The sequence below is a fragment of the Chrysemys picta genome, chromosome 6 (genome assembly GCF_011386835.1).
Source record: "Chrysemys picta bellii isolate R12L10 chromosome 6, ASM1138683v2, whole genome shotgun sequence".
Taxonomy (NCBI): domain Eukaryota; kingdom Metazoa; phylum Chordata; order Testudines; family Emydidae; genus Chrysemys; species Chrysemys picta.
In genome coordinates, this window is record NC_088796.1 from 97589714 (window position 1) to 97616382 (window position 26669).

Sequence of the window (26669 nt, forward strand, 5' to 3'; positions counted from 1 at the left end):
AGGAAGCGCCCGGCCCACGCCAGGGTCGGAGAGGGGAGGGGGAGCCGCCCGCCTGGCGCCACGCGCGCGGAGATTGGTTGCCTCGCGCTCCCGGGTCCACCCCTGCAGCCCCGCTTTGCGCCTGGTGCCGCAGCCGCCTCTAGAGGGAGCAGCGCCCAGCGGCTGCGCTCGCTGCTGCTCCGGCTCCTCTCACTTCCTCATCGAGCCCCGGGGACTCGCTGCTGGGACAGCCGCCGCCGCTCCGCCTTGAGCCCCGCGCCCGCTGCAGAGGAGGGGCGCCGCTGCCGGGCAGGAGCAGGGACCGGCCAAGGGCAGTTTGCGGGGAGGCGGAGAAAGGGGTTTCCCGGCTCTGTGCTAAGCCAAACTGCCGCGATGTCCAAGCCGCCACCTAAACCAGCCAAACCAGGTAAGGGAGCGGCCCGTCGCTGTGCTCCTCCTATACAGGAACAGCAGCCGCCTTGCACCCCGCCTGCACTTGCATTACACGGGCCCGCACTCAGAGCTCGGAGTTTGTGCTCGATGCTAGACCAGAGCTGGGCTCTGACACGTGGGCGATGTTTTTCTTGTTCCCTTTTTATTTGTCCGGTGCGGGGCCCCCTTTGCGATGTGCTGAAGAGGGGGTGGGATGGGGAGGCTGCTCGAGCTGGCAGAGCGCTAGGGCGAGGGGCTTCCTTTTTATCAGGGACGTGGCTCGGACTGTCACTGTCAGAGCGCACTTGCTAGCGGCCGAGGAGAAGTAGGAAGTGAGCGGAGCTAGTCCCTAGTGAGGCTCTGGGGAGAGGAAGAGGCAGAAGCAAATGCAATTACTAGTGCTCTGGGGAATCATTTTACAACCCTTTTTAGCGACCTCGGTGCTGCATGCATTACAGTTGCGGAAGGACGGAAACAAGCCTCGGTTAAAATGCTCTTCTGCTTGCTGAAGAATCTGCAACATATGCACCGAGAATTAGTCTGCAATTAAGGCGTGTCAAGCTAGAAAGTTGAAGTTGATGGTCACTGGGGTGCCTCCACGTGGGAAGAGGTGTCCTAACAAGCACCCTCCTTGGGAGCAGTTTTCCTTACTTGCGATAGCATTCTGTGATTTAATACTTGGTATAAATCTGAGACTTGCTCCTAAAAAGACAAGATTTTTTTCAGTCATTACAAAAAAATGCATTACAATTGTGACAGTAACTGATGAAAGGTCAGAAAATGATTTGTGAACTCTCAAGGTTTGATTGGTAAAAGTGTGTTGAAATTGCCAAAGCACAGAAGACTATTTTCTTCCAAAGCCTGAAAACACAGTTTGTCCTTTGTTGACTAGAGCCCTAGATAAGGATCCAGAGCTCCATATGAAGTATGATCTATTGGGATCAAATAACTTTTTAAGTGCTTAGAGTTGTCACCCTTAAACTAGTGAATTTTCGGTCATTTGCAAATATGTGACAATATCCTGTTGCTTAAATTTCCGTTTAGGAAAAGATGCTATCAAGATGATTCAGTGCTTAATTTGTAATGAAAGAGGTGCCGAGGCCTGAGCAGTTTTGTTACTTTCATAACTGACATAGTAAACCCAGAAGTGTCAGGGCTTTGAACTGTCAAGCCTAGAAGTGCCAGGGCTCAGCTCTGGCACAAATTAAGCATTGATTAGATTCTAAATCTAGTTTGCTGTTAAGTAGGGAATGGTCTATTTCTATTTTAAAAAATGCTAACACTTTACTAGTTCTTGTATTTTCTAAAAGAAGTGTATGAAGTAATTGAGGGTTTTATATATGCTACAGCTCTTTCTCCTTTTTAGACTTAGATAAAATACCATTTTTAATTCAGTCATGTAATTTTCTTTTTAAAAGAGGAAGAAATTAACTACACCAGTCTGGATGCTTATGCAAAGCTTAACTTAAACTTCTTGCTAGCATCTCTTTTAAAAAGAGAAATTGAAACCTATAATACATGCTTGGTTTACTCAAGGAAGTGGAGTTTAATTATAAACATACACATTTTGTGAGGGAATGTATATTTACCAACGGAATCATGGCTAATGAGCCACCATCAGTTTTGGTTCTGTTAAAATTAATAACAAAATTGCCATTGAACTTAGAAATCGCCATATTGAATCAGACCTACAGTGTATCTAGTCCAGTGTCCTGTCAATTTTCAGGAAGGTGCATGAAATCCCACAGAAAACTGAGGTGGGATAATCTGCCCCCATGAATGCCTCATCCTACACTTTAATAGGTAGAGGGTGGTTAAGCCCTCAAACATGAGGTTTTCTATCCCTTCCAATAATCTTTTTAGCATTAACTGTCAAAACTTGGGATATTGCTATCTATACAAATGTCCAGTCCCTCTTTGATTTTTTGTGAAATTATTGGTCTCAATGATATCCTGTGGCAGTGAGTTCTAGTCTAACAGCTTTGTTTGAAAAAGTATTTCTTTTATCAGTTTTGACTTTGCCACTTCTCAGTTTCATTGAATATCCCCTTGTTTTTGTGTTTGGAGACCGGGAGAACAGAAGCTTCTCCTGTTTATCTGAATGGAAGAAGGAAGGGCCTCTGGGCAGGAGATGATCCTTAACCCTTACACAAATTTAATCTAACTAAACTCCCGAGTAAGGACCAATTTCCTGAATAATTTGGAGGATCTAGCCTTTAATGTAGTTGGAATATGTAACACATCCTTATTTAGATGTTACAAAGTTTGTTTGGAAAAATTAACTAACAGATTTTTAAAATGACCAGAAAATTCCATATTAAGTGCTGTAATTTGGGGGAGAATATACTGTATTTTTAACAGATAAAAGGTTGAATCCCTAATTTAAGTGCAGAACTCAACTCTAAAGTAATTGTGGAGCTGTGACTGGTGCCTCTAATAAAATTACCACATGGTCACTAAAATATTTTTCATCTTTAATATCTTGGCCACTTACTATATTTCTTGAAATACTTAAAGTACTTAGTTGATATTGTTGACTAAATAGCCAATTTTTAAAAGTAACTTCTTTGCATTTGACTGTTTAAAGTCACACAAGCAAAACCCCTTGTAGGACCTGAAAATGGACATTCCCCTATCAAACTATTGTCCCCACAATGAACACACACCACCCATTAGGTATATGAAGGCATGAATAATAATTATCACCTCTTGGCTGGACTGTACCAATACAAATATACCTGGGCATGCTGGCCAGCTCCAGCCAGCCTGGGTCAGGGTACAACGCCGGGAATGGCAGGAGAGGGTCTGGGGGCAGAGCACGGCCAGGGCCACAACAGCTGCTTGGAGAGGCACAGCCTCCCCTAGCCTATGATACTCGCCACCCATGGTCAACAGCTTCGCACATCTGGCACAGTGGAACTCAATGATAAGAATAAAGCTTGTCTGGGTGGGAGACAGAACTTTCTCTAGGACTTGTCCAAATATCAAGGAACAAAACGCCCCCAGGAACTAAGGGCCATTACAGACCTCACTTGTTTCCATTCCAAGTGTAAGACCCATTTCTTTGACCTTGTCTTCTCTAACAAACACATAACAACAGCTATATTTAAAGAAAAAATAAATAAGAATAATAAAAAAAACCCAAGCAAGAACAGCACAAAAAGCCCTACCAAAACAAGACACGCCACACACTTCTCTCTTTCGGGAGAGGAGGAGAGAACAAATGTGACAGATATATACTCACATTGCTTACTGCACTATGGAAGGCAGTCAGATGATGTGGTGATGAGCACAGTAAAGAATAGAAAATAAAAATCAGCTGGGCATTTAAATGCCAAGTTTCAGCCTGTGACTGATGTTGCCCTTCCTTGCTGAATGCTAAGCCCCTTTGAAAATGAGGCTTAAAGAAAATGCTGATAGAACTGTCACTGTTTGTCTTCCTGTAAAAGATTATAGCTGAGTAAAATTCAGAGGCTTCCCAGTAGAGTTGACCCAGTTTTAAGACCCAAGTGTGTATGGATAATCTTTTTGTCTTTAATTAATTATATTAATCTTCTAACTTACCAGACATTTTAGTTAGAATTTGGTTTTAAAAAAAAGGTTTTTCAATGAGTTTGTAATCTGTAGACCTATTTGTACAGATAAGAAATTATAAACTCTGATACTTTCTAAAGGGATACTCAGAGAAATTTTTTAAATCGATTGAACATTTCTAAACTTCTTAATTCTTGAGAGAATGCCTTGTGCAGGCAGTTTTCACAGCAATAACTTGGCAGGCCATTTCAGGGAGAGGCTGTCAGTCTTTTTTTAAATGTATTGAGAAGCCATTTTTATATGAAGGCTATATTGTGTTTTTCATCTCGATAAGGCTACTTGTATTAGCCTATAATACTATCATAGTCCTAGGAATCTTGTGGTTCTAAATGTTCCAAAAGGTAACCCACTCTTACAAAGAAGAAGTAGACATATAAAGCTATGAGGACCACACCCAGAAGTATAATTTACTTGGCAATGGGATACTCTGTAGCAATTGTTCTCCCTGTGGAACACCTCCTGATGGTGGTTGGTCACACTGTGCTGGGTTTTTCTTGTTCAGAGCTGCTAGGTGTTCAGTCTGTAAAGCCAGGCAGGCATAAGGAATAGCAAGCCTAGCTACCTCTACTATGGGCTGCTACTACATAAGTGAAATAGAAAAGAAAACAGGAGCTGTCTTCAGGTATTGCAGCCATCACCAGCAGAGGAATGTCCAGAAAAGCAGAGCAGAAAGAAGAGACAGACCAGGTGGCAGAGAAGCATTTCTAGTAGATGACAGAAATTGCACCGATGGGAGGAAGAAATAGTTGACCTTTTTTTAAGAAAGAAAGAGAAAAATCACAATGAAGATATCTAAAAATACGTAAGCACTCTCCTAATATCTGTGTTGCATATATGCAACAACTGTAGTTGCCACAGGGATGTTATATGATTGCAAATTGACCAGGGGCTGAACCATAAAATAATCTATTAAGAATTAGGAAAAAAGTTTGAGAACTCCGGGAGAGGGGGGCAAATAAAGGTTACTTTAAAAAAAGAATCGTAGACAAATATATATAATCTTTGCTTAACATCTGAAAGTTTAGTATTGGATAACAGCTGTGTATGTTAAGTAATCTATTATAACTTCATTTGGCATATAAAATCTGATGCTGCCTCCCTCCGCCCAATCACCTCCGACTTCATGTTTGGGCATTTATGGTCTTTGGGAAATCAAATAATATGTTTCTCAGCTGGTTAAGCAGAGAACCTGGTTCTTGGGTCAGTGAAAAAGGGACTGCTGTATTTATTTTCTTTTATCCCCTGTGAAAACTTTGCTATCTCTACCCTGTATATGCTAGGAAGCAAGAATAGTACAATGTGCCCTATTCCAGATATGTCTGTTCTTGGCCATTCAAATGAGGTGAATGGGAGTAAGATGAAAATTTCAGTTATATTCGATAGTCAACACTATGCAAGTATTGGATCCTCCTCCTTTCTTTCAGCTGCTCCATTCTATTCTCAAAACACATTGCCCTTTTCAGAGTTTAACATTTAATTTTTTGTGTTGAGGATGTTAATCCTATTTACCAAAATTGCAAACCTGACAAATTGAATTGCCATTGCCAGCTGTGCTCTTAGACTATACGCTATGTCCAGTGGTATTTCTGAATGAGAACAATACAGGCAGTCCTTGACTTTGACGTTCAACTTATGACAAATGGCACTTATGAGGTTTCTGAATTGACCCCCTGATTCGACTTATGATAATTGGTTTCGACTTTACGACACTCTGTCCTGCAATGGAGTGTATTGCATTTCCGAGTTCCGACTTACGATGCAATTTTCAGGAACCAATTGTGTCGTAAGTCCAAGGACTGCCTATACATAGATCTGTGGCAGACTATGTGTGCTGTTAACAGCTAAAAATCCATTACTTCTACATCCTCCAGATTAAATTACTTCTGTTGTTTAATTACATAGTTACATAGGTATACAGAGCACTTCACAGAGAAGAGAAGAGGCCCTGCCCCCAAGAACCTTACTGTTTAAAATGAGATATTGGATAGGGAAGAGGGATGGCAAGAGGAAAACTGAGGTATACAGAATAAGGTTATTCGGTCATTTGTGGTGTAACGTATGCATACGGTTAGTTCCTATTTTTAACAACTTTTATAAGTGTTAGTTTTTTTAATGCAGATAAATGCAGCCACTAATAGGTCTTCACACTTGCAAACAGGATTGTAAAATATCAGTACTGAAACTGATAAGATTCTTGTTAATTTCATGGTTGAGCTAAGAAAAGCTGAAGAAGAGGCACTGGATCAATCTCATTCCCCAGAAGGGAACACTGCATTCATTCATACTTGGGAAGTCTTTGGAACCAGAGGAATTTTGTTGTTTGTGTTTTTTAAACAAATGCTTACATTCTGGATTCACTGATAGTTTAGGGCCCCTTGCTAGCCAAAGAAAACTTTCTGCTAGCCAGACATGACTAAGAAAGTGGATTTAAGGAGCACTGTATTGCTGGGTTGTTGGGTTTTTTTTGTTTGTTTGAACACACCGCCACCACCACCACCTTTATTATATTGAGCAGCTTACATAGGAAATACGAACTGATATTTCCAGCCCCACTCTGGGCACTCATTGCACTTGGGTGGACTGCCGTGCCTGTGCAGAGCCTAGCTCTATGTAAGTGCAGTAATCTGATTCCATACCACAGATTGCAGGATCAAGACCTCTGTGAATAAATGAAGTTTCCAATATTAAACAGTGGGACACCTGAATTTCACTTGTAAAGTTATTTGCAAATAAATCTTATGTTAAATAACTTTTCATACTTTTTCCTTGAAGTTATCCCAATACGGTTTGTTTTTAAAAAAACGTTAAACACTTCTGGCACCTACAATATTTGAGGTGCTGATTGATACAGTATTACTGTAGCTAAGTTGCTCTATGTAGGCCACCATTAGCAAACAGATATGCATGGCCTTCCATTTTGCAAGTTTATCTACATTTAATCAATCTCTTCAACAGAATACTCATCCAGACTTATGCATTCAGTGGGACTTCTTCCATTCATAAGTCTTTGCAGCATCAGGATATTAAATATCCTGCATTAAATACCGTGATGGATGCATTAGAAATACCTATGATAGACCTTGGTAGCTTTGCTAGGGCTAACAAATTAATTTCCCTAAAGTAATTCCAATGAAAAATTTCAAGCAGTTGATTTTTGTCAGTTCTTAATACTGAACCTTTAAAATCCACAAAGAAGAAGAACTATTTTGCATGAGTCTGGTGGTGATAAAAATGAGACAAGTGATACCCAAGATCACTGGATATAGAACAAGCAGGTTCTGTGTAAAATTCTCCAAATGGCCTTACCACTGCATCTTAATTCTGATTTGCAACATCTCTGCTATACTAGTTCTGGACCTGAGAGATTTATGAGTTCAGATTGCACAAAGTGGGAATATTAACAGGGTGTCTGCAGCAGGGTGGATAAAAATCAATGATTAAAAAAAAAATCAGATTTTTTTTACTTGCATAGGTTTTTTCCCCTCAAAAATAATTTTATCAAAAAAAATCCGATCTTAATTAAAACTCAAAGATATCTCATCATGGAATAAGAATTATAAATTCTAATTCTATAGGATCAGACAATATATTCATGTAATGTTTAAGAAAAGTTTTGTAAATGAGTTCCAATAGTTCATGAATTAGGGACCCAATTTTATGGGGTTCCAGGGGCTTCTGTATAGATTACTTGGGTTAATCTTTCCATCTATGCAGTGGGACTCAGTGCTCAGTCTAGAAGATACCATCAGAGATGTTTAGTTTTGCAGTTCTAAAACTGTGGATTTGTGTCTCCAGAGAGAACAGCAAACATGTTTTTAAATAAATAGAGGTGAGAAATAACAGACCTCAACCCTGTTGTCCCTCTGCAAATTTGTGTACACAGAGTCAATCCCTTACCTCTCTCTAAAAGTGCAAAGGTTCAAAAAGTTCAATGAATAGAAGATTGTTGGGGGCGGAATAGATCTGGACAAGGAGAAGTAGTCTGGAGATAAATGTGAGAAGGGAGGGGCAGGCAGTAGAAACAAAAGTGAAACTGTTTGAGCAGCATATTCCAGAAGTCTTGAGCAGCGCCGGTGCAACCATTTAGGCAAACTAGGCGGTTGCCTAGGGCGCCTAGTGGTTGGGGGCGCCTAAAAGCCCGCTCAGGCAAGGAGGTGGAGTGGAGGTGAGCGGGGGGGAGGGGGCACACAGGGGAACTGCTCCCCGCCCCAGATCACCTCCACTCTGCCTCCTCCGCTGAGCACACAGCCCCCGCTCGAAGTCTCCTCCAATCGGCGCCGCAAGCCTGGGAGGGGAGGAGAATTAGAGCAGTGCCGGTGTGCTCAGCGGAGGAGGCTGAGCTGAGGCGGGCTCCCCGGGCGCGGTTAGCTGCCGCGGGGGGAGGGAAGAGTCTTCCCAGGCAGGGTTAGCTGCCGTGGAGTCAGGCTCCCCGGGCAGGGTTAGCTGCCACGGAGGGGGGGGTAGCTGCTGCGAGGGGGCGGGGTTAGCTGGGTGAGGTGGGGGGCACAAGGTAGAAGTTTCGCCTAAGACCTGGTCTTGAGGTCTTTTTGAGTGTAGCCTTCATTGATTTGAGATCTACCATACCAGTCTCTTATTAGAAGGGAAAACCTATAATGGAAGCAGGCTGTAAAAGAGACCCAGTTTGGGAATAAGAACCATTCAAGAAATATATGTTTGCTGATCTTTTAAGAAAGACACACCAGTGAACTTAGGGTTACCATACGTCCTCTTTTTCCCGGACATGTCCGGCTTTTCGGCACTCAAACCCCCGTCCGGGGGGGAATTGCCAAAAAGCTGAACATGTCTGGGAAAATGGCGGCTCTGCTCCTCCCCTGACTCTTTGGCTCTGTTTAAGAGCCGAGCTGCCTGAGCGCTACCGGCTTCGGGCAGCCCCCTTGCCTCCGGACCCCAGCCGCCGGCGGGCACTTCCCCTCCCAGGCTCCGCCGGCGCAGGGTCTGGGGGTATGGGGGCTGCCCGAAGCTGGTAGCGCTGGGGCAGCCCGGCTCTTAAACAGAGCCGAAGAGACAGGAGAGGAGCAGAGCCTCCAGCCACGGCGGCTCTGCTCCTCCCCGACTCTGTTTAAGAGCCGGGCTGCCTGAGCGCTACCGGCTTCGGGCAGCCCCCATGCCTCCGGACCCTGCGCCGCCGGAGCCCGGGAGGGGAAGTGCCCGGCTGGGGGCGCAGGGTCCGGAGGCATGGGGGCTGCCCGAAGCCCAAGCGCTACCGGCTTCATGGTTTGCCGGGCAGCCTCCAGACCCTGCGCCCCCGGCTGTGCGCTTCCCCTCCTGGGCTCCAGCTGTGCTGGGGAAGCGCCGGCTGGGGGCACAGGGTCTGGGGGCTGCCCGGCAAACCGTGAAGCCGGTAGCGCTGGGGCAGCCCTTTCCTCGTGGCTGGGAGTGGGAGGGAGGAGGGGGCGGAGTTGGGGCGGGGCTGGGGAAATGGGCGGGGCCAGGGCCCGTGGAGGGTCCTCTTTTTTATTTGCTGGATATGGTAATCCTAGTGAACTGGTGGAAGTCACTTAAGCACTTGGATTCAGAGACTGTTGAAGTGATAATCTCACTTTTAACAGCAGTAGCTTCTTCTGCCAGTGCAGAAAGAATATTTTCTTCCTTTGGACTAATTCATTCCAAATTGAGAAATCGTTTGCGACCTGAAAAAGCAGGCAAACTTGTTTTTCTTTTCCAGATTATGAACAAACAGGAAAATGAAGGTGAAGATGACTGAGTTAGCTGCAGAAGCCAATATTTTAAGTTTCTCATGTTGACCTGGTTGACAGTCGATTTAATTATTTTTTAATTTCATTTAACTATTTTAGTTAAAAACAATGTTAACAAAAACAAACCTGCTTTTAAAAAACTTGAATGTTTAATAAATTCAAAAATTCATATGCTTGTTTTGTTAAAATATTATATGTTTACTGTTGAAGAAAAAAATCCAGAATATATAACGTTGTTTTAGTTAAATACAATTATTTAAATGTTTGTCTGGTGATGTTCTCCTCCTAATACAGCCTGGCAAGAAAATCCTCCAAATATTAATGATTAATCTGTTGAATTGGAGAGATAGTTCACCTCCCAATGACTTCATAAATATCTGCTTCAATTACCTTTGGTAAATGAAATAACCAACAATCATTCATTTTCTGATATAGCTGTAAAACTAATCGGAAAAGTTTTCAAAATAAATCACTTTAAAAATGTATAGTGTGTACCTTCTAAAAATGAAACCTACATCTATTTCTGAGTTGTGAAGAATATGTATTAAGGTTTATAACAACCAACAAGAATGCACTTTTATGTAGAAATCCATGATTAAATAGAGTCTTCCTGACTAGTGATTTAAATCAAGTTGATTTAAATCAAATCCACCCTGGTCTGCAGTGTTGATTAGGGACTCTGGAAAGAACACTTCACTTGTCTCCTCACTTACCCGCCCCCACAACCTTTTGTTTAGAGGCAAATCATTCTCCTGCCCAATTACTTCCTTGGACATGGAAATACCTCACAAGTGTTCCAAAATCCATGTCACCAACTCATCAGGGAGTTCTGGGAGACGAGGCATGCAGGAGCTATTGGATCTAGTGTTGTTCTGAGGCCTGGGAGGTATTCCTTTCTTCCCTACCCTCAGCCCCATGAATATCTAGAGCAGGGGTGGGCCCGGGGACAGCATCCAGCCCTCCAGACGTTTTAATCCGGCCCTCGAGCTCCCACCGGGGAGCAGGGTCTGGGACTTGACCCACTCTGGCACTCCAGCTGGGGAGAAGGGTCGGGGGCTTGCCCCACTCCGTGCGGCTCCCGGAAGCAATGGCATGTCTCCACTCCGGCTCCTACGCGTAGGGGTAGCCAGGAGGCGCTGCCCCCCACAGCTCCCATTGGCCGGGAACAGCAGCCAAATGGAACTGCATGGGTGGTGCCTGTGGACAGAGCAGTGCGCAGAGCTGCCTGGCCGTGCCTCCACGTAGGAGCTGGAGTGGAGAAATGCCGCTGCTTCTGGGAGCTGCTTGAGGTAAGTGCCGCCCAGAGCCTGCACCCTGATATCCTCCTGTGCCCCAACCCCCTCTCCCAGCCCTGATCCCCCTCCCACACTCCAAACCCCTCAGTCCCAGCCCAGAGTACTCTCCATCACCCTGAATTCCTAATTTTTGGCCCCACCCCAGAGCCCGCACCACGAGCCAGAGCCCTCACCCATTCCAGCACCCCAACCCCCAATTTTGTGAGCATTCATGGCCTGCCATACAATTTCCATACCCACATATGGCATGCGGGTCAAAAAGTTTGCCCACCCCTGCTCTAGAGCATGATCCAATATTTATGCTGTGTGTTGGGGCTAGGATTTAGCCCTTATTACCCAAATCAATTCTAGGCATCTGCTCCCAGCTTTTGAACTGTGCCCAGTGAAACCTAATGGGTGGAAGGATGATGATGACTGTATGCCAATCTCAAGGCCCATGCTTCTAGAGCCAGCCCAAGATTAGTTTAGTCCAGTGGTCCAACCTTTTTTGTCTGGCAGGTGCCAGACGCCGAGCCACTGAGGATCGTGGCGGCAGACAAGTATCCGCCGAAATGCCGTCGACAAGCGGCAACGTCAATAGGCATCACTGCCGACAAGCAGCGTCATCCAGAGGCATCGCTGCCAAAATGCCACCGATTTTTGGTGTCATTTAGGCAGCGACGCCTTTGGATGACGCTGCTTGTCGGAGGCATTTCGGCGGATGCTCGTCCGCCAGCCAGTACGTGGGCGCATTTAGACGCCCCAGCAGGCACCATGGTGCCCGCGGGCACCGCGTTGGGGACCCCTGTTTAGTCCATTAGAAAATTAAATAAGCCTGAGAGCATAGAGGTGCTGCATCAAATCTCCCTACACCAGGTGCTAAAATAGTGATTTATGAAACTCGGGATATCCCTTTAAGCTAGTTAAGATGGCTTTCTGGCTATTTGGTGTTGCCACAGCAATGCAAAGCAGTCACAGTAGTAGCCAGAATCAGGTCCCTGGAGTCCTATTTTCCTGTGGGAGAATATGAATAATTCTATCAGTGGGAACGGTTTGTATCCTACAACAGGAGAACTGGGCCTCTGATTTCTAATAGAGTTGCATCAAATCACCCTGCCATGCACCAGCTCCATTAAATATTGTTTATTGCTTTACTTTAATGTTCATTTTCTAGTCAGAAGAAATAAACAGCTTCCCAGGCTAACTTGTGTTTCTTCTACTTCAGAAGCAAAAAACTTATTTTAAGCAAATAGAGTTGATAGCTTTCCCTCCCCTTCCTCTCCGGAAGTTCAGCCTCACTCAGATGTTGAAATAAGTAGCTTCACACATAAGGGATAGTTTTTTTGAGGGGTGGAGCTGAAGAAGAGGAAGACAGGGAATGTATTAGTAGTGAGTGTAATAGAAGAGAGGATTGTTACATGGTAGTATGTAAAAACTGCAGGCTGATACAGAAGAGTTGGAATTGGGGGAAGGAAAGAAATGATTAGAAGAACTCTAGTGAGAAAACTGTAGCCTCTTGTCAGGAAAACACTAGGCACTTATTTAAAAACAACCCTCCATTAATACTACTGCAATTAAAACAAATTGCAAGTTACTCAGAGGGAAAAAATGCTTTTTCTAATGTGAGAATATTTTTCTTTAATTACATTATAAAACACAAATAAAGTTTTGTACTCATCTTGCTTGTTTGAAACAGAACATAGTCACAGCACTTCAAAATGCTGCTTCTAATTTGCCACTGCAAGCCCTTTAAGGATTTCATTTTTGTAAACTGTATTTGCTATTCATTGTTGTCAAACAAACCAATTTCTTAGTTGGAAAGGGAGTCTTAGAAGTCTCTATGAGCATCATGTTTCCATGCCTAATAGTAGCATTTTATGGGAGCAGTAATCCAGAAAGGCTCAGAGAGAGCCAAGTTGGCCTTATGTGGTTCAGTTGTTTCCTTTAACTTAAGAAGCAGAAGCAGGTCATTGAAGTCCTCAAAGCCTGATTTAAAGACGTCAAGTTCCAGGGGGGCGGGAAGGAACCGGAGTACTTGTGGCACCTTAGAGACTAACAAATTTATTTGAACATAAGCTTTCGTGGGCTACAGCCCACTTCATCAGATGCATGCAGTGGAAAATACAGTAGGAAGATATATATACACACACACAGAGAACATGAAACAATGGGTGTTACCATACACACTATAAGAAGAGTGATCAGTTAAGGTGAGCTATTATCAGGCAGGAGAGAGAAAGAACTGTTTGTAGTGGTTAACACCCATTGTTTCATGTTCTGTGTTCATATATCTTCCTACTGTATTTTCCACTGCCTGCATCCAATGAAGTGGGCTGTAGCCCACGAAAGCTTATGCTCAAATAAATTTGTTAGTCTCTAAGGTGCCACAAGTACTCCTGTTCTTTTTGCGGATACAGACTAACACGGCTGCTACCCTGAAAAAAGTTCCAGAGAATCCACCATTTACTCTAGCTCAAACCAGCAAGTGACCTGTGCCTGAGATTGCAGAGGAAGGCCAACTCCCCCCGCAGGGTCTCTGCCAATATTACCTGGGGAAAAATTCCTTCCCGCCTCTAGATATGGTAATCAATTAGACCTTCAGCGTGTGGGCAGAGGTGATACATGGGTGGGGGGGGGAGGGGGAGTGGAGGGGATGGTATGCAGGGTCCAGTGCTGCCCCAGATTGGCCTGCCAGGGGCGGGAGAGGGGTTCTGTCGTCCTGCTGCACCGCACGTCCCCCCAGCACGTCCCTGTCAGTTGGGGAGGAAGTGCAGCTTTGATTTTTTGAGCTAGATCTGTAATGCTGATGATGTATTCTGCCCTAAGGAAGGGAGAAAGATCTCCATTCCTGTGTCATTAATGTTTTTTCTCTTCTTTTTAGGACAGGTCAAAGTGTTCAGGGCCCTGTATACATTTGAACCCAGAACTGTAAGTATTTAGGTTTTCATATCACTCATATGACAAAGTGATCTAATTGCGTGGGCTAGTGCTTCAGGACTCTAAAAAAAAAAAGCATAAACAGCCTTGTTACACTGCTATATAAATAAAAACTAAATGATTAGTTTAACAGAGCTATAACTAGTTTCCAATGCTAAACAAGAATTCACGGTCCATTTCTTACTCAAGCTCAGATTCCTCAACCTGCAACTTCCATTAGGTAATGCTGTGAGCCTGGTGTCTCCTTGGTACCACATGTCCACAATAGAGGATTAGCAGATTCTGAGACTTGGGCTCATTTATTTTTCCTCCTCCCGAAGGCAGCATAAAAATTCAGCAGGACGCTAACCCTCTGCCCCTCCATCGTGGTTGCAGGTTTGAGGGGCTACCATTTCTTGCTCCTTGTCTATTTCCATTTAATTAGGTTAATTGGATTGGTAGTTAAGAGAGAGAAACATAAACCAAGCCTCCCCTAAAAAGTTTGCCATTTAGTACTCCTGCTGAATAAGCACATCTTCTGAGCAGCCTTTGCCAGAAGGGCTACTGTGGAGTCCTGCCAAGAACTTAAGGTGCCTTTCCCTGGCAGAATCCCCAGGATAAGAAGAGTATTTTTGGAGGGTTTCTGTTACAATCAGTAAGGTGGCAGTACAAGAGTTAGTTGTCTTTTTGAAGTCTGCCTCCTTTAGAGTAGGTGTAAGGGTGTTAACGAGGCAAATAGGAGTGCAATTCACTGCCAAAAACCTGACGGAATTAAAGTTTATTCAGAGTGCCTTGTACCCTTCCAGAATGTTAAGTGTGATTATACTCAAGCCTCTGAAAACTAGGAAATAGAGTTACAGGATAGCAATTTTCAAAACAACTGAAGCATGTGTGTGGTTTTTAAGAGCACTTTGAAATGTTGGCTCTTAAAACCAGAATTTTTGCTTTCAGGAGGAGTCACTGCAGAATGCAGGCAGAGAGCAACTAATATCCACACCCCATGTTCTCAGAAAGCTGCTGAGATAAACATTTGAACTCCTAGTACATGGGTGCTACTTGGGCATTTCTGAGCCATTCATTTACTGTCGTGTCACACTACCTACAAAACATTGATTTGCAGTAGAGTTCCTTCCTGCAGCATAAATGACTTTCTGTGGCTTGGTGCAAGCCAAACTGTAGATCCATTTTTTATGCCGACTAACTATTCAAATATTGCTTTCCAAATGGGCAGTGGGTGCCAGATGCTAGCTGAGATCAATACCAAGGGGATGGTTATCAGTTTGGGGAGGATCACAGCCTTAGTTTGAGTCCCAGGTAGGCACAAAAAGTAAAGATATTATTTTAATGTTAAGATAATATTGGGGGGGGGGGGGTTTGAGAAATCTGTATCTCAGAAACCCTTTGCTCAAACAACCTCAAATTTGGAGGATCCTATCCTGGATCCCCTTCATCAGTTTCCAAGATATTTACTTGCACTATGTAGATTTTAGATCATTTAGAAAATTAGCTACTAATCATTAAGGTTGACAGCTTATGGTTAAGGGTGTGATAGCCCCACTATAACACCCTAAGATTTCACACATATGCCTTCCTCTGCTTTTCCCTTCACGCCCCAAAGTCAAGTTGTTGAGATGTCTTAGAATCTTTGGCGTTTCCTTCTCCACACTATTTTTGTTTTTTAAAAACTCGATTGCATGTCATCAGTACATACAGATAAATGACAGATTCGGTTTGCCCAAAAATGTATTGTGTAGAAGAATTAAAAAACCCTAGTTACTCCCCATTCCACTTAAATTGTTGCATTCAATCCATGGTAGGAAGATGACCAGCTTCCTCTTCTAGTGTACATGCCTCATACATTACTGCCTGTCACATTTCTTAGTGTAGTTTGACTTGCCAAGAATGTAAATGACTAGCAAGCAGTTGACTTGATACTGGAGATTTGGGGATGGTGCAATATTACCACAAAAACTAGAAGTGCTGTGCTCCTTTCATGTACTTGTTTTATCTCTTCACACATTTACGTAATTTTTTTCAGCCGGATGAGTTGTATTTTGAAGAAGGGGATATTATCTACATTTCAGATATGGTGAGTAACATTATTTCAGTAGTGGTGTCACATGTAGACTAACTGTTTAAAATTCAATAGACTGTTTCTTAATTTTTTTTCCCCCCCTTCCCCTCCAGAGTGACACAAATTGGTGGAAGGGAACCTGCAAAGGCAGGACTGGACTTATTCCAAGCAACTACGGTAAAGTCTAGAATTTATTTTTCTCTTCGTTTACATGTCACTAAGTAGAAATTACTAGATATGATTATTTTTTGGACACTGCAGTTAAGGGTCCAGTATCAAAGTACATCAGAATACTTAATCAGCATTTCTCAAGTACCTATCACCACCAGAGGTAGACACTGTATATCGGTTATAAAACAAAAAACACACCTGTGGGACTGTCCAGACATGCAGGCAGTTCTCTGTCCTACTTCTTGCTTTAACTATTGGTTTCCCACTCTGGTATGCTGTCAAGTTTTGTTGTGGTTCTTTGGGAAATGCTTTGACTAAGGGGTGATCTTTGGTGGTGGTAGGACTGACTATTCTAGATATCTTTCTTTGTGGAGGAGTTCAAAAGGCTACAGCTGGTTCACCTTGGAGCCCCTTCAGTCTATACATGTCTGTCAAAGGGCATCTCTGCCCTATAGCACCTCCTTCTGGCCAAGAGGCTCTTTAGAGGCCTGCCTGAGTTTCCCCTTAACTCAAGCTCCCTCAAAGTCTACTCCAGTGGCTCTCAACCTTTCCAGACTATTGTACCTCTTTTAGGAGTCTGATTTGTCTTGCGTACCATCAGGTTTCACCTCACTTAACAGCTACTTGATTACAAAATCAGATATAAGGATACAAAAGTGTCACAGCACATTGTTATTGAACACTTGCTTACTCTGTTTTACCATATAATTATAAATTAAAATATTGCACTTACATTTCAGTGTATTGTATGTAGAGCAGTATAAACAAATCATGGTCTGTATGAAATTTTAGTTTGTACTGACTTCATTAGAGCTTTTTACGTAGCCTGTTAAACTAGGTAAATATCTAGATGAGTTGATGTACTGTCTGGAAGACCTCTGTGTACCCCCGGTTGAGAACCACTGATCTACACAGTTTAGATAGTTAAATTGGACGCAGGAGGGGATTTTTTTTTATTAAATCCTGCACAAAGTCTTTTAAAAATAGAACTCAAGCTTACACTGTCTTCATCCATGAGTATTTGTCCTCTCTTTAAAGTTCCCTTCTTTTTCCTCAGTCACAATCTGGGCACAGCCCTTCCTCCCTGAGGGTTTGTCTTCCTGTGTTTCCAGGAGCCTTCTTACTCCCTGCAGTGTCTGCAGGCATCTGACAACCTATCTGCAGCCATCTCCTCCTTTGTAAAGTCCAGGTGCTTCCCCTTAAAGCCCAACTGGGCAGTAGGTAATCAGTCTAGGTGCACTGAATCCTGCTCCCTTTCTTGCAGGGGAAAGTCACTCTGTGACAGTATCTTTTAAATACATTGTGGTAGACAATCAACTGCTGTGGTGGCTCTGAGAAGATGTCTGAGATAGCATAAGCCTGTTGCTTTAAAGAGATTTATAAATCAATACCAGAATCTCAATCTAATAATGAATAGGGAGCAAATACAAATTGCAGAGTACCAGTGTATTGGGTTTCCTGTGCTTCTTTTTGCTTAGGAAATGGACCACTGTTTTGTTTACCAGTTGTGACTTCTTTGTGAATGTCCTATTTAACCATAGATAGAGTGGGCTGCAACAATCCAGTGTCTTGGTGAGAAAGGCATGTCCTACTGCGATGGTGCTGACCAGTTCCTCAAAGTCTTTACTTGTTCAACTACCACCTGAGTCACCACCTCTGAGCTTGCCTACCAGCTCAAGTCCCATTCAAAATCCAGCTGGAGGAGGTGCCCACCTTATAACTTTTATCCAGGTGACCGATGTAACCACTGGGAATGTGAGAGACTCCTGTTTGATTTCCCCCTCCCTGCCACAGTGGGAAAAGGATTTGAACATGGGGGCCTCACACCTCTCCAGAGTGTGCTCAAACCACTGTGCTATGGGATATTCCTATGTGGGGATCCCTCAGTCTCTCCTGTAGAAGCTGTTCCACGGTGCCCAACCCCATCCCTAAGCTACTTTGGGGTATAGTACATTGGGCTGAACACTGATGTAAACTTAGTATGGATAAATGAGAGACAAATTGCAGGAGGTCCAATTCAGGGTATATGCCCTGATACACATTACGTCTTCACTACCCGCCAGATCGGCGGGTAGTAATCGATCTATCGGGGATAGATTTATCGCGTCTCATATAGACATGATAAATCGATCCCCGAACGCGCTCCCTGTCGACTCCGGAACTCCACTAGGGCGAGAGGCGGAAGTGGAGTTGACGGGGGAGCCGCGGCCATCGATTCCGCGCCGTGAGGACGCAAGGTAGTCGATCTAAGAGACGTAGACTTCAGCTAAGCTATTCTCGTAGCTGAAGTTGCGTATCTTAGATCGATCCTCCCCTCCCCCCCAGTGTAGACCAGCCCACAGAAAGCATACCTATCCTATGATCTTGTGCTCCATCTGCTTGACCTGCAGAAGCATAAACTGAAAACCAATGTAAATTTGAGAGTACTGATGGTAGGGAGATATTAAGTACCATAATTGCATCATCATAAGGAATTACAAAATAGTGGGGAAAGAAATTGGCTTCTGAGAGAAGTACAATCCATATAGAATAAAAAGAAGAGTTCTACTTCACATTGTATAGTGCTTTTAGTGTACTGTAGAATTAAGAAATTCTGTTTGCAGAGTGGCTAAGATACAATGATCAAAATTCCGCTTTTTCCTCCATATATTAACAGCATTTGTGTGTATAATCAAAGAATCTCGGATTTGCATTTTTACTTTGTTTAGGATTAATTAAGTACTTCAACGTATGAAACAGTGTAGTTATAAACCACTGTTTGGGTGATATCATAAATGGAAAACTCAAAGAAGGTCTGGATAGGACAGAGAATTTGACAATGGAATTAAAATCCTTTCATGTAAAAGCACGGACCCCTACCACCACATTCCTCAGAATACAATTGACATGTCCCGAAGTTGCCTAATGCTTGCACCTCAGTTTTTCAAAGACAAGCATTCCATTTGCAACCAAATTCCTGCTGCACTGCTGTGGAGTTTCATTAGCTTTGCCACTTCCCACACCTATAGCATAGCACCCAAGGACAACACACACACTTGCTTTACCCTGGACATCTGGAGCTCACCCTTCACCGTCTTCTGATCTTCACCAACACCAGTCAATGCTTTCCTCCTCATTCCAAGTCTTAGCTAGAAAGAACAGTCACAGGAAATGCAAACTTCAGAGTGCAGCTTACTAGATGCTGGTTGTCAACCATTGCAGTCACACAACAGTCACTTCACAAGCTTACATTAGGCTAATAAATACCATGTTTGAAATCCTGGCCCAGTTGAAGTTAGAGGTAATTTTGCCATAGATTTCCAGCAGGGTCAAGATTTCATCCTGGGACCTCGAGCTCAATTCAAAAAAAGAGGTTGTGAAAGCTAGTGTGCACAGGAAGTAGAACAGTCTCAGTGACCCACCATTCTTGACTCCGCTTTCACAAGAGACAGGAAGACCACTAACCTCAGCACTTTCGGAACAAAATGCAAAAATCTACTTCTGTACACTAGTCTCTCGAACTTAATTAGCAAGAGTCTGAAAAAAATAAAATACAAAAATCTTTACTATGAGAAACTGATCAGAATTTGTGTGTTTCATTTCAGTGGCTGAACAAGCGGAGTCCATTGATAACCCATTGCATGAAGCTGCCAAAAGAGGTGGGTGTGTGGTTTGGACTATGATACCTTGGACTTCTCATTTCGAGAATTTTAAATTTTGTAATGCCAAAAGAAGTCTCTTTGTGGTTTGTGTATGTGTGCCAACAAAGGCATTTTATTTGAATTTTAAATACTGAATGTGCTGCATATTTTGGCTGGTTAACCTGACTATTTTGAATACATTTGGTATCTAAATTCTGCAGCACTGAGAAGCAGAGTGTGTGTGTCTGTGTGTGGGGGGGGGAGCTGTTTACCAGATTGTAAATGGATGCAATATATAATGTGTTTGTCCTATTCCATCACTGATTAGCTTCTAAGGTGGGGGGAAAATTGTCCTCTGAACAAGATGTTTAATAAGTTGGACTATTTCCCCCCACCCCCCATAACTTATAGCAATAACTAAATTACTGCCTAACACTGCTTCTAATGAATCGCTAAACAAAAATTAAGATCTAATGCAACATAGCATTCATACAGAGCTAAATGCCTTTAATGGTTCTGCTACTCAATTTGTTTTCTATTTGTTTCAGGAAACCTGAGCTGGTTGAGAGAGTGCTTGGATAACCAAGTTGGTGTAAATGGTTTAGACAAAGCTGGAAGCACAGCTTTGTACTGGGCTTGCCATGGTGGGCACAAAGGTATGGTATAACACTCCAACTCTACTGATTATGTTCCAGTTTTCTCTATTTGCTGGGCTAATGGACCAGTTACTACTTAATTTGCTGTATTCAGTAACAAAAGGTCTATACTCTTATGTAATTCAGGTTAGCAATAAATAAATAAATAAATAAATAAATAAATAACAAGCCAGCAGAGAAGGGCTCAGATCTGTCAAATGTAATGCATGTTTTTAAAATGTAACATCTTTAAATCCTTTTACTTTAAAAGCAGACAGACATTCTTAATCACTATCATAAAATAGTATGATTATAAAAAATGAGAGATGAAATGCAGGCTGCTGAGGGGAAGAGCAAAAAAATGGTGTTTGTCACTGAGGTTTAAATATAGAAGTGAAACATTAATGTATTTGTAGTGCTTGCTCAGCAATCTTCACAGGCTTTAATAATATGGATTTTCTCTAACTGATTGGGTTTAGAGCCTCTCTGTGCAATCCTGACTTCAATGCTGTACTTGGAATATAAGAAAGCAAGTTTTGGTTTAATAAAGTTCCTTTTTTTCTTTATTTTATGTAGATATAGTGGAAGTGTTATTTACACAGCCAAATGTAGAACTAAATCAACAGGTAGGAAGTTTATCCATTCAAACATTTACAGTGCGGTTATTGTTAATTCTTAGTGCAGGCTGATTATTTTTTGCTGTGTTTTAATCCTGTTGCTTTTCCCTGTTACTCCACAGAACAAATTGGGAGACACAGCTTTGCATGCTGCTGCTTGGAAGGGTTATGCAGATATTGTAGAGATGCTACTGGCAAAGGGTAAAGATCTTCACCAAGATTTCAATACTCTGTGTGTGGCAAAGCTGCTTCCTGTGTGTAAATCACTGCTGAGTTTGTAATTTGCATATTTTATAAATTTGTTTTCTATAATCTGGTCATGGTTCCTAGCTAGACCAGCATATCTTTGTAAACCATGCAAACCCTGGAAGTTGTCTGTGCAACAGGCTGACCCGTCCAGGGTAAAATTTCACCCTGCTGTGGAAGACAAAAATAGGTACCAAAACCCAGTTAAGAAGCAAGGGAGCTATACAGCTCCTAAGTAGGGGCCAGATCCTAAGCCTACTGGGTATCTTTCTATTGACTTTGGATAAATCCCTAGATGAGCTCCCCATTGCCCTTTCCCATCAGTCATTCTGACCAGGCTACTTGTATGAGAAGTGATTTCATTTTACTGAAGGTTTTGCTAGGACAGTATTTTTGAACATAATTGGAATTTCTTTTTGTAAAGGGGCAAGAACAGATTTAAGAAACAATGAGAAGAAATTGGCTCTGGATATGGCTACCAATGCTGCCTGTGCTTCCCTGCTTAAAAAGAAACAAGGGACAGGTATTGTTTGTTTCTCACTTCTTTGTTCAGTTGGGACCACGGGGAGCCTCGCTCTGACAGAGCTAGAGTTAATCAAAGCAACTCCATTTTGAGGAAACTCATCAGAACTCAGCTTCTAAGTCACCAGGAGGCTAGGGAGGTTGAGGAGCATGACTGTCCAGGAGCATCATGGGATTGGAGAGGGGGAAAGGAGAGGACTCCTGGTGGAGAGCAAAGGTGGGGGTCTCCTGTGGAAGCAGGGCATTCCTGGAGGATGGAGCATGATGGGAGGGAGAAGCGGGCAAGAAAGGGAGCTGTACTCTATACTAGTGGTTCTCAACCAGGGCTCCGGGGCCCCTTAGCGGGGGCAGCGAGCTGGTTTCAGGGGGTCCGCCAAGCATGGCTGGCGTTAGACTTGTTAGGGCCCAGGACAGAAAGCTGAAGCCCCACCATGCAGGACTGCAACCTGGGTCCCTGAGCTCCAGCACCTGGGGCTGAAGCTCGAGCAACTTAGTTTCGCGGTGCCCCTTGTGGTGTGGGCCCCCAGTTAATTGCCCTGCTTCCTACCCCTTAATGCCAGCTGTAGCTTTTACATGGAGAAAAATAGTTGTTGTGGTATAGGTGGGCCATGGAGTTTTTATAATATGTTGGGGGGGGCCTCAGAAAGAAAAAGGGTGAGAATCCCTGCTCTGTACTTCATGTGGTTAGCCATATGAAGTATTCTCATGCCTATTTCTCCCCCCCACAGCTTATCCCAGAAGCAGAAACCACTCTTTTCTCTGTCACAACCCCAGCCTCCTGCTGGTTTGAGAAAGGGAGTTGTGCTCTATTGTTTGTCAGAATATAATCTTCCCACAACCCATCCATATCCCCACTCCCCTGACATATTAACTTTTTAAACACAGATATATATTCACATACACACACACACTGATACAGGGCAGTTTTAAAAAGCTTGAAGTTGGTTGTTCAGGATCAGGGAGGAGATAGGTGGATTGTGGGAGGAAGTAGAAGTGAGATGGGGAACCTATATGGAGTGTAGATGGGATGGAGAATGAGTTGAAAAGGAAATAGGACGAAGTATATCTCAGCAATGTAATCTAACAATCTTAATTAAAAGTTAGCAACAATTTTGTTTGGGGGATAGTTTTATGGAAGCTTAACTAGGCAAGAAAGAGCTATTACAACCATCCTTAAATAATGTTAGTGAAACATCTGACAACTCCTTAACTTTGAGTATTTTATGTAATTTAGGGGGTGGTAGCATAATACTCAATTTCCTGCAACATCAGAATCTCTCTTGTTTGTCAACTTGGGGTCAGAAAGAAACAGCTGTAACAGGAGCCACATAGTTTTTTCCTCAGTTCCTATACATTTTTCTAGTGTGAATTAATCTCCATTAGAAGTATTTTTTAATCTTCCTCTTTCAGAATTCTGGGATTCAAGCCATTTGCTACTGAATCCTTTTCTGTTCTAATGTCCCTATTAGTTACATTGCTTTTTCATTTTCCATCTCCAGAAAGGTAATCTTTATTTCTGGAATATTTCCTTCATTCCTTCTAGACAACTGAGAAACAAAAATCACGTAGTTTTTCCTCAATATCCACCTAATCTATCACCAAGTTACCTTTACTCACAAAATGTAATTTGTAATATTGTTTTCAGTTTTCATTTCAACATCAGTCTTTAACTTCTTGCTCACTTCTCTCCTTTAAATTGATCTTCCATAATCTTCCCTCTTGTCAATAGGGTCACAGCTACATGTGTGCTTTTCTTTTTCCCTGAATTTCTCTGATCATTCATATTTGATTCTCTTCTTCCTCTCATATTATGTTTGTTTCTCAAATGCATATGCATCTATTGAACTCCTTGCAATTTACATTTCAGTACTTCCTATATACTCTTTTAGGACTCTTCCTGTTCCTAGTATCAAACTATCCAAGTTTAGTTCTGCTTTCAGTATGTTCCCTATAGCATGAATTTGGCATATTTATAGCTTCTGTGGTCTGCTTTACCTCATTTAGCAATATTTTAATTTGTGCAGGTTTTTAATAATGCATTTGTACTTAATGGCATTGCATTCAATTGGTTTATTCTTTCCATAAACCTTATTTTTAAAGCATTAGGAACCCTCTTCATTTGTTTACTTTTCAGACGCTACTGTAGTAATGTCATATCATAACAGTTGTGTTTAAAAGTTTGGAGGATTAGGGGAGAAGAGTACTCAATATAAGAATATTTGAGAAATTCTGATGTTTGGAAAGTGTGACGCACTCCATAATAGTCAACTCAAGACATGATCTCTTCCCCAGAAAGTTTATACTATAATTCAGGCAAGCAAATACAGTTAGGGGATAAGTATTCAAATATAAGATTGCAAAGGGATATTAGAGATCCTTCATTGGAAGGCTGTAGAAAAGATAGATTTAAAGATAAGTGGTTGGCAGAGAGCTGCAGAAAGAAAGAAGATACTGAAGAGGAGGCAATGAAGGGAATTAGAAAAAAGAAATGGGAAGAAGATAGAAAGGCAAGAAATGTGCTGACCTGAGAATGAGAAGTAGGAGGCTGACCTTGGTACAACCAAGTATTTGGAAGGGCCATAGCCCTTTGATAGATAAAGCTGTGTGGATTTTTGTACTTACAGCTGGGACTAAACCTTTATTAAGCAAGATGGTGTATATTCCTCACCTTTACCAGCCTAACTCTTGAGTATTAAATGGATTTTCTGAGATTTTTAAAACAAGTCCATTTGGGCTCCCGCAATTCCCGAGATCAGAGTTTAAAATTGACTCACTTCTCAATTACTCCAAAATGTAAGACATGGGCTGGCTTACTAAGCTGCTTGTTTGAATACTGCATAACTTTAGAATTTATCAAATATTTTATTAACCAGTGTAGAACGGATTATGCATCAGTTATTTTTGATGGTGAATGGGTTGTACAACACAACTCTGCAGGATAAGTCACCTTTGAGGAAACAGACAAATCATTGTTGATTAGGACTGCCTTCCATTCCTTCACTGGAAGAGATGTAAATGAGAACCTCCTTGCAGGGCTCATCTCCTGTAGGAGAGGAATTCCTGTCCAACAACAAAAGAATTCCCCTTCTGTGCATCTCTTTAAGGAGCACAAGCCAGGTGCTCTTCTCTTGACATTACTACATATCTGGGTGAGAAGGACCACTTTCCCAGTGCCCACTAGTCCTTTGCCCTCCCTCTCTGCTGTATCCAGTTTTCTACTTGCCATCTAGAAGCACAAGGTTTAGATGTGTTTTATACATGCAGTTTTTGAAAGTATAAATCCATGTCTAAAAACTAACACGTAGTCAACAAGAAGAAAACCAGGTGGGGAAGAGAATAAGGGACAGTGGAGGACAGGAGAAGAGAAAGAAAATGTCTTCATGGGAATTAAAGTAGAGGATGAAGACTGGCTTAGAGCCTTGGAAGTGAGCTAGGGAAACTTTTTCTAGTTCACCAATCCTATATTCTGTGTTTAAAACTTTCCCATTACAGAGATTTAAATTGTGTCCAACTTGATTCTTCCGGTGTGCAAAGCTTTTCAGGCAGCCAGGCTCTTGGAGCCTCACCTGAAGAACACTGAGCAGCAGGCATGTCAGTGTCTCTCATCAACTGAGATTTCTCCAACAGACATATGCAAAGTTTGTGTAGGTGACCATTTGACCAGCTCCTGGCTAGCACCTCACCTACAAATATCTTAAACCCTAGGAAATGCCCCCCACAGACACAACCTCTTCATGTAGAGTTAGAGTTGCTCAAGTGTGTTTGCCCACAGCACCACAAATTTAAACTATTACAAATTTTGTTATATGCCTGATTCTGTCCCTGGTTAAAGTAGAATTGTTTTATTTTCAGATACAGTGCGGACATTAAGTAACGCAGAGGAATACCTTGATGATGAAGACTCTGATTAACTTTCTTCATAATGTCTTAAGAACTATAATCTCTATTGCCTGTCATTCCCAAATCATATCTTTGCAACTGTAAAAAATACCTTATACAGTAATGAAGTCTTGCAATCTCTCACTATAACATGTAAACAGAGTGAAATCTCTTGCACAAGGAGAACCCACAAAGGCTAGGAAATGCCAAGTTTTAAATCAAAGTTCCCTTGAAATCATCAAACTGGAGGTTGTATGCTGATCTCTTCCTCCCATCTTGCTGTATGGGGAAGGGACTTAGCCCTCTAAACATGCAGGTGTCCCAAGATATCCCTGCAGGTACCTAGTATCTCTGCAATACACTCCTCAATCCTAGCTGTTTTCTTTGTCAGCATAGTTGCTCTCCCACTGGCAGCACTCCGAAGAATCTCCTTGAGGTTTCTTTCTTATGTATGGATAAGAACTTGCTTAAAATATTATGCTGGCAGGGTGAGCATTATTTTACAAGGGGAAACCCCGCAGGTAAGAGATGGGATAATGCAATGGTGAATGGTCATCCCCTATCTCCACAGAGCAGGAAGAGACAATGTAAGGCTTCTTTTAATTTCCACCATATGAGAGTTGGTGTGTGGGGTGAAATGGCAGGGGAAGAGCTGCCCTGAGAAGTTTCTCTGTTTACTATTATGGGCCCAGAGAATCAGAGAATTTTGTTTTAGGAAGGAACTCAACTTTGGACTCCGTGACTGGATTACTTCGCTGTTTGAATTGTATTGGTGTTGGAATCATTAGCATTGAAGTGAGGAGGGAATATTTTTCTGTTTATCCTGCCTTAGAATTTTACCGATCTTTTGCTTTTATTTTTAAAAGTGTTCTTGTTTTTCCTCTAAAGTACTTTACCTCAGAGCTGAAGTTTTTTTGAAAATATATATATTATATTAAACCAAAAGTGTTGAAAAAATTGCCTAATCTGAATAAATCATTTAAAACACTTGAA

General features: G+C 42.4%; 1 protein-coding gene across 1 annotated transcript; it reads left to right on the forward strand.

The window, feature by feature from the left end:
- Positions 1 to 5: 5 nt before the first annotated feature.
- OSTF1 (osteoclast stimulating factor 1) lies at positions 6 to 26669 on the forward strand. The gene is made up of 10 exons (XM_005297740.4): positions 6 to 406; positions 13878 to 13924; positions 15951 to 16001; positions 16100 to 16163; positions 19742 to 19795; positions 20326 to 20433; positions 20989 to 21038; positions 21152 to 21230; positions 21700 to 21798; positions 25650 to 26669. Exons 1-10 carry the CDS (start codon positions 373 to 375, stop codon positions 25706 to 25708), a joined length of 645 nt encoding a protein of 214 aa, XP_005297797.1. The 5' UTR covers positions 6 to 372; the 3' UTR covers positions 25709 to 26669.